At 36.5% G+C, this 14,195-nt stretch overlaps 1 protein-coding gene across 4 annotated transcripts in view; it reads right to left on the bottom strand.

Moving 5' to 3' along the window:
* Positions 1-14,195, bottom strand: part of CFTR (CF transmembrane conductance regulator) — a 194,486-nt gene that overhangs the window by 155,540 nt on the left and 24,751 nt on the right. For all 4 annotated transcript variants that reach the window (XR_008372866.1, XM_053553531.1, XM_053553532.1 and 1 more), the window contains exon 3: positions 10,343-10,451. Coding sequence is in view for 3 of the 4 variants with exons in the window: in XM_053553531.1 (XP_053409506.1) it covers positions 10,343-10,451 (109 nt within the window). In the remaining variant the exon portion in view is untranslated. The remainder of the gene's footprint in view (positions 1-10,342; positions 10,452-14,195) is intronic.

Raw genomic sequence — 14,195 nt, 5'->3', positions numbered from 1 at the left:
AACAAAAGGTATCACTATCAGCATAGAATATGATTGTCTCTATAAGAATGTGAATCAAGAATTAAATAGGTAGAAGTTGAAAAAGTTACTATGCTCAGAAAAGAGATTTCTAAATACCAAACATAATAAATAAATAACCGTCCCACTAGTAGTAACAGTATAATAAAAGATATAATACCAGTAAGATTTTTACATTTTTTTTAAACGGGGTCTCACTCTTTAGTACAGGCTAGAGTGCAGTGGCATCATCACAGCTCACTGTAACCTCAAACTCCTGAGTTCAAGCAATACCTCCTGCCTCAGTTTCCTGAACAGCTGGGCCTACATATGTGTGCACCACAGTGTCAGTTAATTTTTTTAAGTTTTTGTAGAAATGGGCTCTTGTTATGTTGCTCAGGCTGGTCTTGAACTCCTGGCCTCAAGTAATCCTCTTGCTTTGGCCTCCCAAAGTGCTAGAATTACAGACATGAGCCCTGTGCCCAGCCCTAAAACACACATTTTTAAAAATACGATTTGGACATATTTTGAAAGTCTCAAATAAATGGAGAAACTTGAAGCTTTCTAAAATGAAAAACTTAGTATTGCAAAGATTACTTTCCCCCACAAGTTATTTTATAAGATTAATGAAATCTTCATCAAAATTCTAAGTGGATTTGGGGGAAGTGAATTTTCAGCACTATATGAGCAGGGATCATCTCTCTTAATTTTTGTAACAATTTCATTACTATACAACACAATGCATGGCACAGAGTATCCACTCAACAAAGAGTTGTTGAATTGATGGACAAAATGATTCTAAGTTTCATTTGGGAAAACATGAGAGACTAATCAAAAACATTTGAGGGCTAAGAATAACGTGTGAGAGGGTTTACATTACCGGATATTAAATAATGAAACTATAATAATATGCAGCATGACAAAGAAATAGAATGATTACCTGGAAAGTCCAAGAATAGATTCAAGCACAAGTAACAATTTAATGTATAATAAAGTATGACATTTTAATTTAGTGGAGAAAGGGTAGATTATGCAATAAATAGTGAAAAAACAGGATACTTGTTCTTTAAAAAATAGATTCCTATCTCATATGCACATTAAAATAAACTCCAAATAGATGGAATATTTGAATGTAAAAGATAAAAATAATAACACACATAGATATATGCTTGCATAATATTTGGGTAGCATGGGTCTTTATAAAATGGTAATGCAAAAGCAGAAAACAAAAAGATGCAGAGATAAGGCATCAAATTATTTCTTAATTAAAACTTTTGGTTGTTAAAAGATAAAAAAACAAAAACTCACTAGAAACAAAATTACAAGGTCAATGACAGGCTGGGGAAAACATTCTCTCATGTATCAATAAGAAAAAGATACACCAAAATAAAGAACACGAAAAGTCTATCCACACACACAAAAGGACATATAAAAGCATAATTAACATATAGAAACAGTTTAAACTCACTAGGAACCAAAAGTAATATGAAGAAAAAGAACGATATGCTCTTTTCACCAAGTAATTTGAAAACATCATAAAAATGATAAGATTCATTGTTAGTGAGAACGAAATTTTCACACTTTAGTACCAAGAAAATAAATTAGTGGCAGGGTGCTGCAGCTAATGCTTATAATCCTAGCACTCTGGGAAGCCAAGGCGGGTGGCTTGTTTTAGCTCAGGTGTTGAAGATCAGCCTGAGCAAGAATAAGACACCCCCCGCCACCCCGTCTCTACTAAAAATAGACAAAACTAGCCAGGCATGGTGGCATAAGGTGTGGTGGCATGTGTCTATAGTCCCAGCTACTCAGGAGGCTGAGGCAAGAGGCTCTCTTGAGCCCATGAGTTTGAGATTGCTGTGAGCTATGATGACGCCATGGCACTCTACCCACAATGACACTGTCTCAAAAAAAAAAAAGAAGAAGAGAAAAGAAAGAAATCAACTTAGTATGTATTTCCTGGAAGACTATTTGTACTTGTGCACTTACGTACAGAGTCTTGAAAATCTGCTAAGATTTAGCGTGTAAGGAATGTGTTTGACAGACTTTGTACAGTAGTGAAAAAGGGAGGCAATTGAAATACTCAACAGTGAGGAACTGATTAAATAAATGACAAGACATCCATATGATTCACTAAAATGATTAGGTAAACAAAATCTAATGAAGTGAAAAGGTATTCACAATACTTTAAAAGGAAAAACAGATTCACAACACATTGTGTGAAGTAATAACAATCTCTCTCTTTTATGAAGCATAAATTCTCAGAAATAAATGAAAAATAAACATCAAGTGTATCAGTGATTATCTGACTTTTCTTGATCTGAAAAAATATCTAAAAGAATAATAAATATGTGCATAACTTGCATATAACTTATGATAATCGGTAATACATACAAAAAAAGTGGAGGAAAGTAAACATACAGATACCCAGAACATGTATGATACAAGGGTACTGACTTCATGGGGTGTCCATCCAACCTGCAGTCTGCAAGCCACATACAGGTGATTTGTGGACTGTTTTGCTTATCTGTGGTGCTGGATATCGCGAAAAGTACACACAAACCTTTTTTTTTTTAATACTCATCAGCTGTCCGGTGTTTGTGTATTTAATGCATGCCCAAAACAACTCTTTTTAGTCTAATGCACAGCAGGAAAGAAAAACAACAGGACACCCCTGTATCCAAAGGCTTATGATTCTACTTTTGACAAGGTAAACATGAGCATTGAATTTTTGTTTATCTTGATACACTAAAGTCTGATGGTAATTTTTGGTTTTATACTAATGACTAAAAAAAGAATTTTCCATGTTTAGCAAAGAAAATGAAAACCTATTCATGCTTAACCCACTGAAGAATTGTTCAAGCAGTTTGTTTTCAAATATTTTCTTCATTTTGCCACAATTGCTTGTAGGTTTTGTAAAAATATCCATACACCACATTAAAACAGAGTCTCAAAAACAAATCTACCTTTGAATCATGTTTTTAGATTCAGTGCTTAATTCAAAATGTTTTGCTTTGCTTTTGGTGTTTTCCTTTCAGCACTTACTAATTTTATTAATGATCGAAGGTAACATCTTAACTAGAAATCTATATTCTTCATGTTTTATAAGAAAAAGTTCCTGAACTTGCTGAGACAGCAGCAATAATATAATAGGTTTAACTCCTGAATTTGCTCGGATGCTAGCAATAACAATAATGGAAGATGTGTTAAAATGCTGATTTTGATTTCAGAAGTAATGCTAGAATCACCATCAGTAACCACTAGCAAAATATTTTCCTCTGCCCTATAAAAATAAAATGTTTCACAATTTGCTTATAGCAGTATAGAGAAATAAGTAAATGTAAATAATTCAAGTAATTATATACTAGAGAGTCTATTTTAAAAATGCAGTAATATATAACCAGGTACAGAAACAATTCTATGTGCTTAACTCATTTAATTTTCACAACAAAGAGAGTTTAAATACCTTTCCCAAAGTTGCACAACTAGTAACCAGAAAAACTGGGATTTGAACCCATATTCATAACCCTAAATCAGAGTGAAAATGTTACAAGCTGGTTCTCTCTGTTGCTCACCCATCTGTACATTGTGATCAGTTCAACACAACCTAGCAAATCAAGTTCTAAGTGAATACTATTGTAATTTAACATTTTGCTGGGCCTCCTATATAGACACATAATTGAAGAGATGGAAGGGGTGGCAGAGATGGTACACTGTACTGTAGCCCCTTCAACTGTATAGTTAAAGAAACCGAAGTCCAGCCAAGCTCTTGTTTGGTCGAGATCAAAAAGAGGTTGGCGGCAACAGAGCATGAGCATACCCCCAGGAGAGTTAAGAAAAAATGGCTGCCCTTTTAGAAAAAAATACATACTTGAATACATCATATATATTTGACTTTGTTTTGCCACATTATGTTCATAGTCCCTACAGGATACTACTTAGCTATTAAGAACAAAAGATGCACCATCTTCCTACCAAGGAATGAGAGAACTCTTTATCTCATGCTCTCATATCCGGTTTAAGTTGTAAAAATGTGATCACAGGTAATTCCTAGCTCGCAAATTAATTTTGTCACAAAATTTCACACATAAGAACAAGTGATGCAGGGTGACGCCTGTGGCTCAAAAGGATAGGGCAGTGGCCCCATATGCTGGAGGTGGCGGGTTCAAATCCAGCCCTGCCCTGGCCAAAAGCTGCCAAAAAAAAAAGAACCGGTGATGCATTGCCTTAGATATATAATAGTCTATTAGTACTAAGCATGCTGTTGGATTCTTAGTTTAGCCTTTAAAATTCTGTTTAATGTAAAATGCTCTTGGAGCACCTTTCTGTTCCAACAGGACCTGTAAACTCCTAACCAACCTGCATAGCAACGTTTTTATAGGAAAAGAGGAAATAGCTCTTCCAGTTGCGGTCTCAGAAGAGAAATAAGAGTCCTTAGCTGTACCTCTGCACTCTCCAGGGGAGTCTTGGCAGAACATGCTAGAAGATAGAGCAGGAAGTTAATAGTTAACTGGGGACTCTCCCAGGCCCTTTGGCAGTATTCATCTCCGTGTGATTCCTGTCACTTTTAATCAGGGGCTCCTTTGCCCTGATTAGTCTATTTCTCTTTTCGCAGACACCAGTCTAACAAGGCTTTCTCTTATTCAAGAGAAGTCTCTTCTGGGACTTGCTACTCTCAGTACAGGCCCAGGGTGACCATAGGGTGACCAGCATCACCATCTAAGAGTTCTTAGAGAACACAGACTCTGAGGTCCTTCCCCAAACCGAATCAGAATCTCACCTTAATGAGATCCCTGCATAATTAAAATGCATATAAAAGTTTGAGAAATACTGCCCTTCTTTCATTAAGAGTTAATATGAATTTTTCTATCTTTTGAGTTTCCCCAGTATTAAGAGAAATCTCAAACTAAAGAGTTCTGTGTGTACCACTTTTCAGTCCCCTCACCTTTGTTCTAACAAAAGTCATGTACGGTGACCACACTGACGTTTTTCTACCACCAGTTCTCAACCTGGGCTATAATTAGAATCATCTGGAGAACAGTTCGAGTATAATTTTGGGCTGAGCGCAGTGGTGCATGCCCTTAATTCTAGCATATTGGGAGGTGGTGGTGGGAGGGTAGCTTGAGACCAGTAGTTCAAGACCAGCCTGAGCAATACAGTGAGATCCCATCTCTACAAAAAAACTTTAAAACTTAGCCAGGCATGATGGTATGCTGTGTCAGGTCCCATCACAGACCAATTAAATTACATTATCAGGGAAGGGCTAATGGTTTCTCTAAAATCTAAAGTAAATTTTCCCTACATCATTTCAAAGAGGACATCTAAATGCCATCCACTCCTGAGTGTTCTTGTCACAGGAACTGGGGAAAGGGGTAAAATGCAGCAAGCAGCACAGAGTGTAGCCGTGTGTCAGAGATGGCAGAGTTTCTAGAAAGGGGTAGAAGTGCTCAGGATAGGGAACACAACATGCAAGTCATTGCTGGGGTTGGAGAAGCAGCTAGATATGAGGAAATGTGGGGATCAGAAAGAAAGATGGGAAGGAATCCCACAGGACAGGCGTCTGGAGATCGCAATCTTTAGGCAGCCAATCACGTGGCATAAACACCCTAAGAAAAAGTGCCTAGGGCAGGAACTATCTGTATGCAGAATTCCTAAAACTCTCTCTTTTTAGCAGTGGGCTTGTATTCAAATCCTTACTGGACGATTTTATCCAAACATAAGGGGCAAAGATCCTCCTTTGCAATATTGAGAGGGGATCTTGAGAAGTCTGGAAACATGAGAACTAGGACTTCTTTTTTATGTCTTCAGACTTCTTCAGATTTAATGAATAAAGGTACTCTGCCCCGAGTTGCACTACCATGTACCTCAATTTATTGGTTGAAACATGCCCAGAGCTGCCTAGGACTCAAGAATATCTTTGCGTGAATGCTTATGGATTTGTTACTAGAACAAGCGTATTGTGATAATCATATTCTCTCAGTAGCCTGCCTACAGAACTCCCTCTACTAAGCTTCCCTCAGACGATCCTTAATGGACCCTCACTCAGTTTTTCAACGGCCAGTTTCTCTTCCCCACTGGGTGTCTTACAATTTAAAGACAATGTTGCACCTGGCTGCTGAGTCAGGTGAAGGAAAAGGAAGTAGGGAGTTAATTATGAGAAGCCATAACTAATATGATTTAAAGTTACATCAGTATCGCAGAGAGATAAGCTCCTTGATGATGGCATTTCCTTTTTCTTAACCTTTTTCAGTTAACAGCAAATTTTATAGCACTATTTTTTTAGTCAGGCAAAAAACCAACCAAATATTTTTTGCACCCAAATTATCATTATGTAGAAAGATTTAGAATATATAGACATTCTGAAAGCATATACACCTACTTCTTAGCATGACAGCAATTTCAAGAATACCTGTTCATTTATCCTTGCTTGTATAATGGAAAGAAGGAACATCCAGCAACAATACAATTAATAGTAAGGAATTGGTGTAAGTTATTTAAGAGGATAGAGGTATTACCATAATTGTTAAATTTTCTTCTCTTATTATTATTTTTTTTTGTAAAGGACAAAAAGAATGAAATGAAGATATCAGATACCCTAAAAAACTGTATTCGTCTAAATGGCCACTATAGTTATCAAAATCTTTGAGACACAGTTTTCAACATTTTCACTACTTAAAACTACACACCTCAGTAAAGCCTTTTCTCTGTGATGAGGGTGAAAAACCTCCTGTCTTTCCACTCTTGTGCCATTTTCCTTGTAAATTTCCTCCCTATGCCTTCTCACCATACACATTTCAGTTGCTTTCTTCCATGAGGATGTCTTCCTCACCAACACACTGCTGGGTATCAGCTGGAGCTGAGTTGGGAGAAACAAACTTTGCCTTTCAAACATGGTTCCTGGTTCTAGAGCGGTAGCCTATGGCTCAGATTCGCTTAGGAGCACCTGTCCCCTCCCCCATCCATGGATAATTAATACACCATGAAAGGCTTTAAAGGATCTCTTTTGCTAGGATTATTTATTTATTTTTAGAGACAGAGTCTCACTTTTTCGCCCTCAGTAGAGTGCCATGGCATCATAGCTCACCGAAACCTCCAGCTCCTGGGCTAAGGCGATTCTCTTGTCTCAGCCTCTCAAGTAGCTGGGACTACAGGTGCCAGGCTATTTTTAATCTGGAGATTTTTAAGAGCAATTTAGTCCTTCTTTACACCCACTCCATTCTCCTAGCCCTTAATTTTATCTACAGGTTTGACCCTTCGCAAAACTGTTTCTTGGGTGGATTGCATACAGTTCTTTCCCTGTGAGAAGATACTGATTGTTTCCCCTGTCCTGCTAACTGCTGTGAACTTTCATCAGTATTTCCCCTGAAGTGACCCTGAAAGAATCCTCAGCCTTCAAATTTCTGTAGCCTGTGTCTCCTGAGAAGACGCAGAGGTGATGTAAGGCTGGTAACTAGAGTCACCATTCTGTTAATACCTAAACACAATCATTATAAATATAATTATGCAATCCCCATAATCTGTTATGATGGAAGGGTTATTGAATTGGAACTAAAGAAACTGGGTATCAATCAAACCTACCACTGTGGTAAGAATACTTTCTGTGGTATTCTTACCAGAAGTAATAACTTCTGCTCTCTGGAGTTACTAGCAAAATGAAATAATCTGCATAAAGGGCTTAATACTGAACTGGAATTAAGATCAAGTACTCAATATATATTAAAATGTTCTATATATGTATCATGTTGATTTTCTGGTGTACACTAAACCAAAACATCAATCTTGTAAACTTATTCATATAGCTTACAGACTTTCATGTTTAAGTGGGTATTTTGCTCACACAAGACTTCTATGTAGAACATAGAGGTATAAATTATTTGACAAGCCAGGCAGAGCCTAGAAAAAGGGGCCTAATCATTACAGAATGGGAGAAAATATTTACAATCTACATATATGAGATGGAACTAACATCCAGAATCTACAAAGAACTCAAACAAATCAGCAAGAAAAAAAATAAACAACTTCATTGAATAAAAACTGGGCAAAGGCATGAACAGAAATTTTTTGAAAGGAGATACACAAAGGGCCAAAAATGTAAGAAAAAAATGTTCAACATCACTAATCATTAGGGAGATGCTAATTAAAACCAGAATAAGACACCACTTTCTGTTAGAATTGGTTTATTAAAAAGTCCAAAAATGATAGATGCTGGCACAGATTCAGAGAGGAAGGAATACCTATACACTGTTTGTAGAATTACAAATTAGTTCAACCCCTATGGAAAACAATATGGAGATTTCTTAAAGAACTAAAAGAAGGCGTACCATTTACCATTTGATCCAGCCATTCCACAGCTGAATATTTATCCAAAGGAAAAGAAATCATTTTATCAAAAAGACACCTGAACTTGAATGTTTGTTGTAGCACAATTTGCAATTTCAAAGACATAGAATCAACACAAGTGCCCATCAGTTCATGAGTAGATCAATAAAATGTAGTACATGTATACCATGGAATATTACTCCACCATAAAAAGGATGAATTAATACCTTTTGCAGCGATTTGGAAGGAATGAGAAACCATTATTCTCAGCAAAGTATCTCAAGAACGGTAACACATGTACTCTCTAATAAGCTGGAACTAAGTGAGAGGCACAGGTGCACAAAGGGAAGTAAAAATCATTGAAAATCAAACAAGGGGGAGTGTAGGGGGAGAAGAGGGGCAAAACCCCAACTAACAGGTACAATGAACAGTCCTGGGGTGATGGGCACATTTATAGTCCCGAAGTATACAGTCAAGCCATGCAACAAAAACATTTGTACCTCCTTAACATTTTGAAATGAAATGAAATAAAAATTATTAACTAATTTCAAAAAGAAAGGAGCCTAATATTTAGACCTTTCTTGCAGCTTCTACTCAGTAGTGTTCATGTGAATCAATAGAAGCAGTAGGTGATGTAGAAGACGACCACGGAAATTTTGAGTTTCACTGAAATCTTAGCCATGACATAACAATTACTTGAAATATTATTTGCTTCAATCCAGCAACTATTTTGAGAATGTTAAAATAAACTGTACTTCTTTGTCCTGATTCAAAGATTCAAGCAACCAACAAAAAATATTTTCTAAAAAATACATCAAATGGAGTCAGAAGCTATGAATCAAATTGTTTCCTAGCTCTATGTGCTCTCATTGAGAAAAACCATCTCAAATACATCTTAAAAGATAATTCCACAATTACTTTATTCATACTTACTAACAAAATATTTTTCACCCTAAACCATTCCAGGTTTCTCTAAGAATATATACATTCCATATTCATATGGATCTATTATGATCTCTTATTTCAAAAGCCACAAGAATTTCTTCCAGGAGATTATCAAAAGCATTAGGAAACATTCTGGACCTAATTGCAGTCATCTTTGTTGAGATGAAATTTTAAATATATTTTTCTTGGGGAATATGAACTAAAATTTGTAAAGCAATGCAAATGCAGATGGGATTTCATTAGGAGACACTGTGGCACTGCTAACTCTCTGAGGCATAAAGACCAATGTGCATACAAGTCAGTAACATTCCAATGCAAATACTGTGCACACCTGTACTTGAAGACTAAGTAAATTATCCACTTGCCACCTCCTTTTACGGGTTGCCACCAAGGATTCGAATGATGCTATGGTGATGTAAAAAATAATAAATCTGAGTCACATTTGACAGCTGGGCAACACCCAACGCATTTAAACATCACAAAGCCTGGGCTTCCAGGAATGCTTCTCTCTTCATACTAATGAAGATGGAGAATACCAAAAAATTACACTGTAAGAGTACCTTGCTGCAAAATTTTACATTTACATTGCAAGAGTACCTTGCTGCCAAATTCTAAAATTTTTCTATTTTCCTTTGAAACAATTCACTAAGAAGGTAATATTTCAAAATATTATAAATACTCATATGTGGACGTGACCACATTTGATCTAATTCTTCTACTTGCATTGTATCCTGACATTGTTTTGTGAAATACAGGAAAACAAAGGCACTAATAATCTCATGTGCTAGGAAGATAATATGATTTGGAATCAAAAGAGAAAATAATTATTCAAAAATAAATAATTTATTTTGCTAAACCCATCTTAAATTGTGAATTACCGCTGTCATTCCAGGACATCTGAGTTCCTAAAGATTTTTATTAATATTTGTCCTTAGTAGAGTTTTACGTGGTTTTTTTGTGATTGGGGTTAAACTAGTCCTCTCTACTTTTATACATGTTCACCAGATTACCCTAGTTCTTCTATAATGACAAAAAAGGACTATAATTATCATATACATAATGAATTTAGACGTGAGATCCTTACCCCTAAATACAATAAGATTCCATAGAACATAAATCTCCAGAAAAAGCATCGCCGAAGGGCATTAATGAGTTTGGGATTTTTCTTTGAAGCCAGCTCTCTATCCCATTCTCTGCAAAAGAATAAAAAGTGGGACCAATAAGTTGCATGTGCAAATATTTGAGGTGCCCTATTTCCCTTAACATAGCTGGATGTACTCAAGTATATCCAAGGAGACTGACCCAAGAGATTACAGAGATGAGCCTCATGGAGAGCCTCCAACACCAACTGCTCAGCCAGGTATCTGGTGGAATTCCACGCTCCTCTAATATATCACCCTGTGGGGAGCTGATTTCTTGAAAAGGCTGCATTGTATGTGTTAAAAATCAGTGTTTGGCTTCTAAAGAGCAATGAAAAGGGTGGACAAATAAAGTAAGACTCTCATGGATACCCGCTGCTATGCTTAGAACACAGTGGAAAAAAATAAACACAAAAATCTCCTAATTTTTTCTGTCACTCCTTGACCTTTAGACAGAACTGTGGCAGGTTTTGCAAGATTGAACTGTCAAACCAAAAGCAAGTTAACATGTTACGTGATTTTTTCAGTGATTTAACATCAGAAAAACCTGTTAGACATTGTAAGTAGAAGCATGAAATAAGTATCATCACACTTCATTTTAAACCACTAAAATCATTTATTATAGTAAAATTCTTAGAAAAATGAGAAGAGGATCAAATTGTACATTTTCTGGTAAGAATAGACATTAAATAGTGTGAACACTGGCTGAAATCTAATTAACTTTTGAGTTCTTTTAAATACTATGGGACTTAGTATTTAAGTTCCATATCTCTGCCACTTATCTCTCTTAGTATTTAAGTCCCATATCGCTGCCACTTATCTCTCTTAATAAAAAGCCCTTTTACTCTTCACAAGGGTATAAAATATCTCTAAATATTACCCTCATCTTAATTTTTATACTGCGCAAAAAAGAAAAATTTCATGACCCACAAGCAAGAGTTAAAGATATAGATTGCATTTTATCAATGGCTATTCCTATTACTATCAAGTTACCAAAACTAAACATTGCTCTAAGTCAGTCTAAAGGAAGAACACACAACTGAGATTTGAAGACAAGTTTTGTAGTCTCTGCACATGAACCCTGGTTTCCCCCAGAAGCTTGTTAACTAGAGCCTTTCTATAAAGCCTAACCACCCTTTCCATCTAGCTACTTGCCCAAACTCTTCCTCACCTTTCACTCACACACATGGAGCTTGCTTCCCATCCACAACACACGATGAATCCCAAGAGGGTAAGAAGACAAATGGGAAGCAAATTCACCTTGTTCACAAGGAGACATGGGTCAGACAGGAAACCAGGAAGGTGGGGACCCAAGGAAATGGTTCCAAGGTGAAGAAGAAGTGGTTATACAGTAAGGTCATATTTGATAAGAAAGAGGTCTGTAGTCAGCCTGGTCAATGTAGTTTTAGGAACATGGTAGAAGTGGAAATTATGCTTCAGGGAACTGAGATATAAATGAAAGGTGAAGAAGAGAAGAGATTAGGAGAGCAGATAAATGTTAACCATGAAAGAAAAAGAAGAGGTAGTGACCAGAGGGAAAAGTTGGGGAATTTTCTTTTCTTTAATAGGTGACACTTGAACAATTCATAACCCGAGAGAACAAGAGTAGGTAGTGAGATTCTAGAAACTTCATGACAAGCCAAATCAGAATGGAAGGTGTTCAATGTGTATAAAGTTCACGTACATATCAGCTACAATTATGGAATGAATGTCTGGCTTTCACACTTAAATTAGGTAGAGGATTTAACTTTACGGCCTCAAAATTAAGCCAGATGGGACAATGCACCTTAATCACGTGGCCTTGGTTACAAGGCAGTTGCAAAATGTGAGGCTGGGATCACTTCTCAAGGGTACCGAATTATAGTGTACTGTAAATGGTATGCCACTCTTTCAAAATGTTTCAATAAATTCCACTTCAATTTTATAAGAGAATAAGTGAACAGAGTAAAGAAGAGAATTTATGGAACTGAATTGTTCTAGAACTGAATTGTTGAATATAAACAAAATAGGTATATATTAAAAACTAAATTAAAACAAGGGACACAATGAAAACTCAGAAGAAAAATAAATGTTAGACCAGGTAATTCTGTAAATTCAGGGATATGTCCTCTATTTAGCCACAAATAAATCTACACTACACACTTTTCAATTAACTCAGCCCTGTTCTGATTAATCTTTCCCTCAGCATTCAATTAAAACTTAGATATCCAATATCTATTCTTTTGAACTTGCTGATATACCTATAATGAACTATATTGATATATTTCATCTCTACAATGTTACAGGTTTCTATGTAATGCTAGTCATTTCATATTCAATCATTCATTCACTCAAAAATATTTATTGAGTAGATACTAAATGCCAGGACCTACTCTAGGGACACATCGTAAACAAAACAAATCAAACCCAGTAAACACACACACAAAAAAACAAACTATCCCTGACTCGTAGCACTTACACATACAAAATGCTCCATAATAGGAACTGACCTTTGAACTTGGAAGTGTGAATCTGCTACTCTCACTAGCCTAATTCTTTGAATAAAATTAAGAAAAATAAGGTTTAATATCTCACTTCACCTTGAAAATGTCCAAATGTGGAAACGAATTTAATTAAAATAAGGTAAACAAACTGCAAGTCTACTGAACTTTATTTTGGTGCAATAATTCAGAAGATAGCAGCACCAAATAAATATAAATGAAATGAATTTTTCTTCCCCTCTCCCGCTCCCTTCCCTTTCATCTGGTTTCAGACCCTGTGCTGCTGGTACAAGACCCAAACTAGCTGCTTCTGAACTGTGGGTGGTTCAAGAGGCAAGCAAGTGACTCAGTCTCTGAGATTTTTCAGATTTGGCTCAAGACAAAGGGCTCTTTCTTCTGTGGTCCATATGAAGTAACATCTAAGAGTTCTGAGGACCAACCACCTGCATGGAGGAAGCTGGTGTGAGAGAATAAAACCAGCACAAGTCAAGCGCCACCAGGTAGCAGTTGAGTCCCTGGTCCCCTGGCCAGTTCTCTACCTTGGTTTAGGATTTTTGAGCCCATAAATTCCTTCTTTTTATTTACTTACGCTAGTAAACTGGGTTTCTGTCCCTGGTGGCCAAAAGGGCCCTAACCGATACTCTTAGGAAAGGGGACTCTGAGGAATTCTTTAGGAGAATACTATTGCTAGAGATCTGGGTGGTACAGACCTGGACTGGAATCAGCTCCAGCACTGGTTAGTTATGCATCTCTCTAGGCATCAACTCTCAGAGCCTAGTTTGCTCTTCTGTGGGAGGGAGGTAATGATGCTTTCCTCCTGGAATGGCTGGAAGGGGATACTCTGCCTGGGATGTAATAAATTCTTTGAAATGTGAAATTTTGCATTTCTTTGATAGCCAATAGCCCATCGCATTAAGATTTCCCTGGACATACATTTGTAATCACATACTAAGATTCTGAAAGCACCTCAATGAATCCCCAACAATAAAAAAAAAAAGAAAAAAAAAAGATTCTGAAAGCAAATATAGTAGAACCTCAATAGTTGACCACCTCCTAGGTTGACCTAATTTTCATAGACTGAACATGTACCACATGTATGTAATCAGTACAGTAGGCCTAATCCCTTATGTTTACCAACTCCCTACGTTGACCAGTTTGTTACAGTCCCATAAGTGGTCAATTTACAGAGGTTCTACTATACACATAATTTGCTTCATAATAATGCAACTTTCAGTCTTCACAGAAATGACCTCGTGTCTTTTAAAGACAGAATTTAAGTATGTGTTTTTCAGGGAAAAAAAGTCATTTCTCTGGAAAA

The sequence above is a fragment of the Nycticebus coucang genome, chromosome 11 (genome assembly GCF_027406575.1).
Source record: "Nycticebus coucang isolate mNycCou1 chromosome 11, mNycCou1.pri, whole genome shotgun sequence".
NCBI classification, from domain to species: Eukaryota; Metazoa; Chordata; class Mammalia; order Primates; family Lorisidae; genus Nycticebus; species Nycticebus coucang.
Note: the sequence above shows the minus strand (reverse complement) of the source record. Positions and strands in the feature narration are given on the sequence as shown.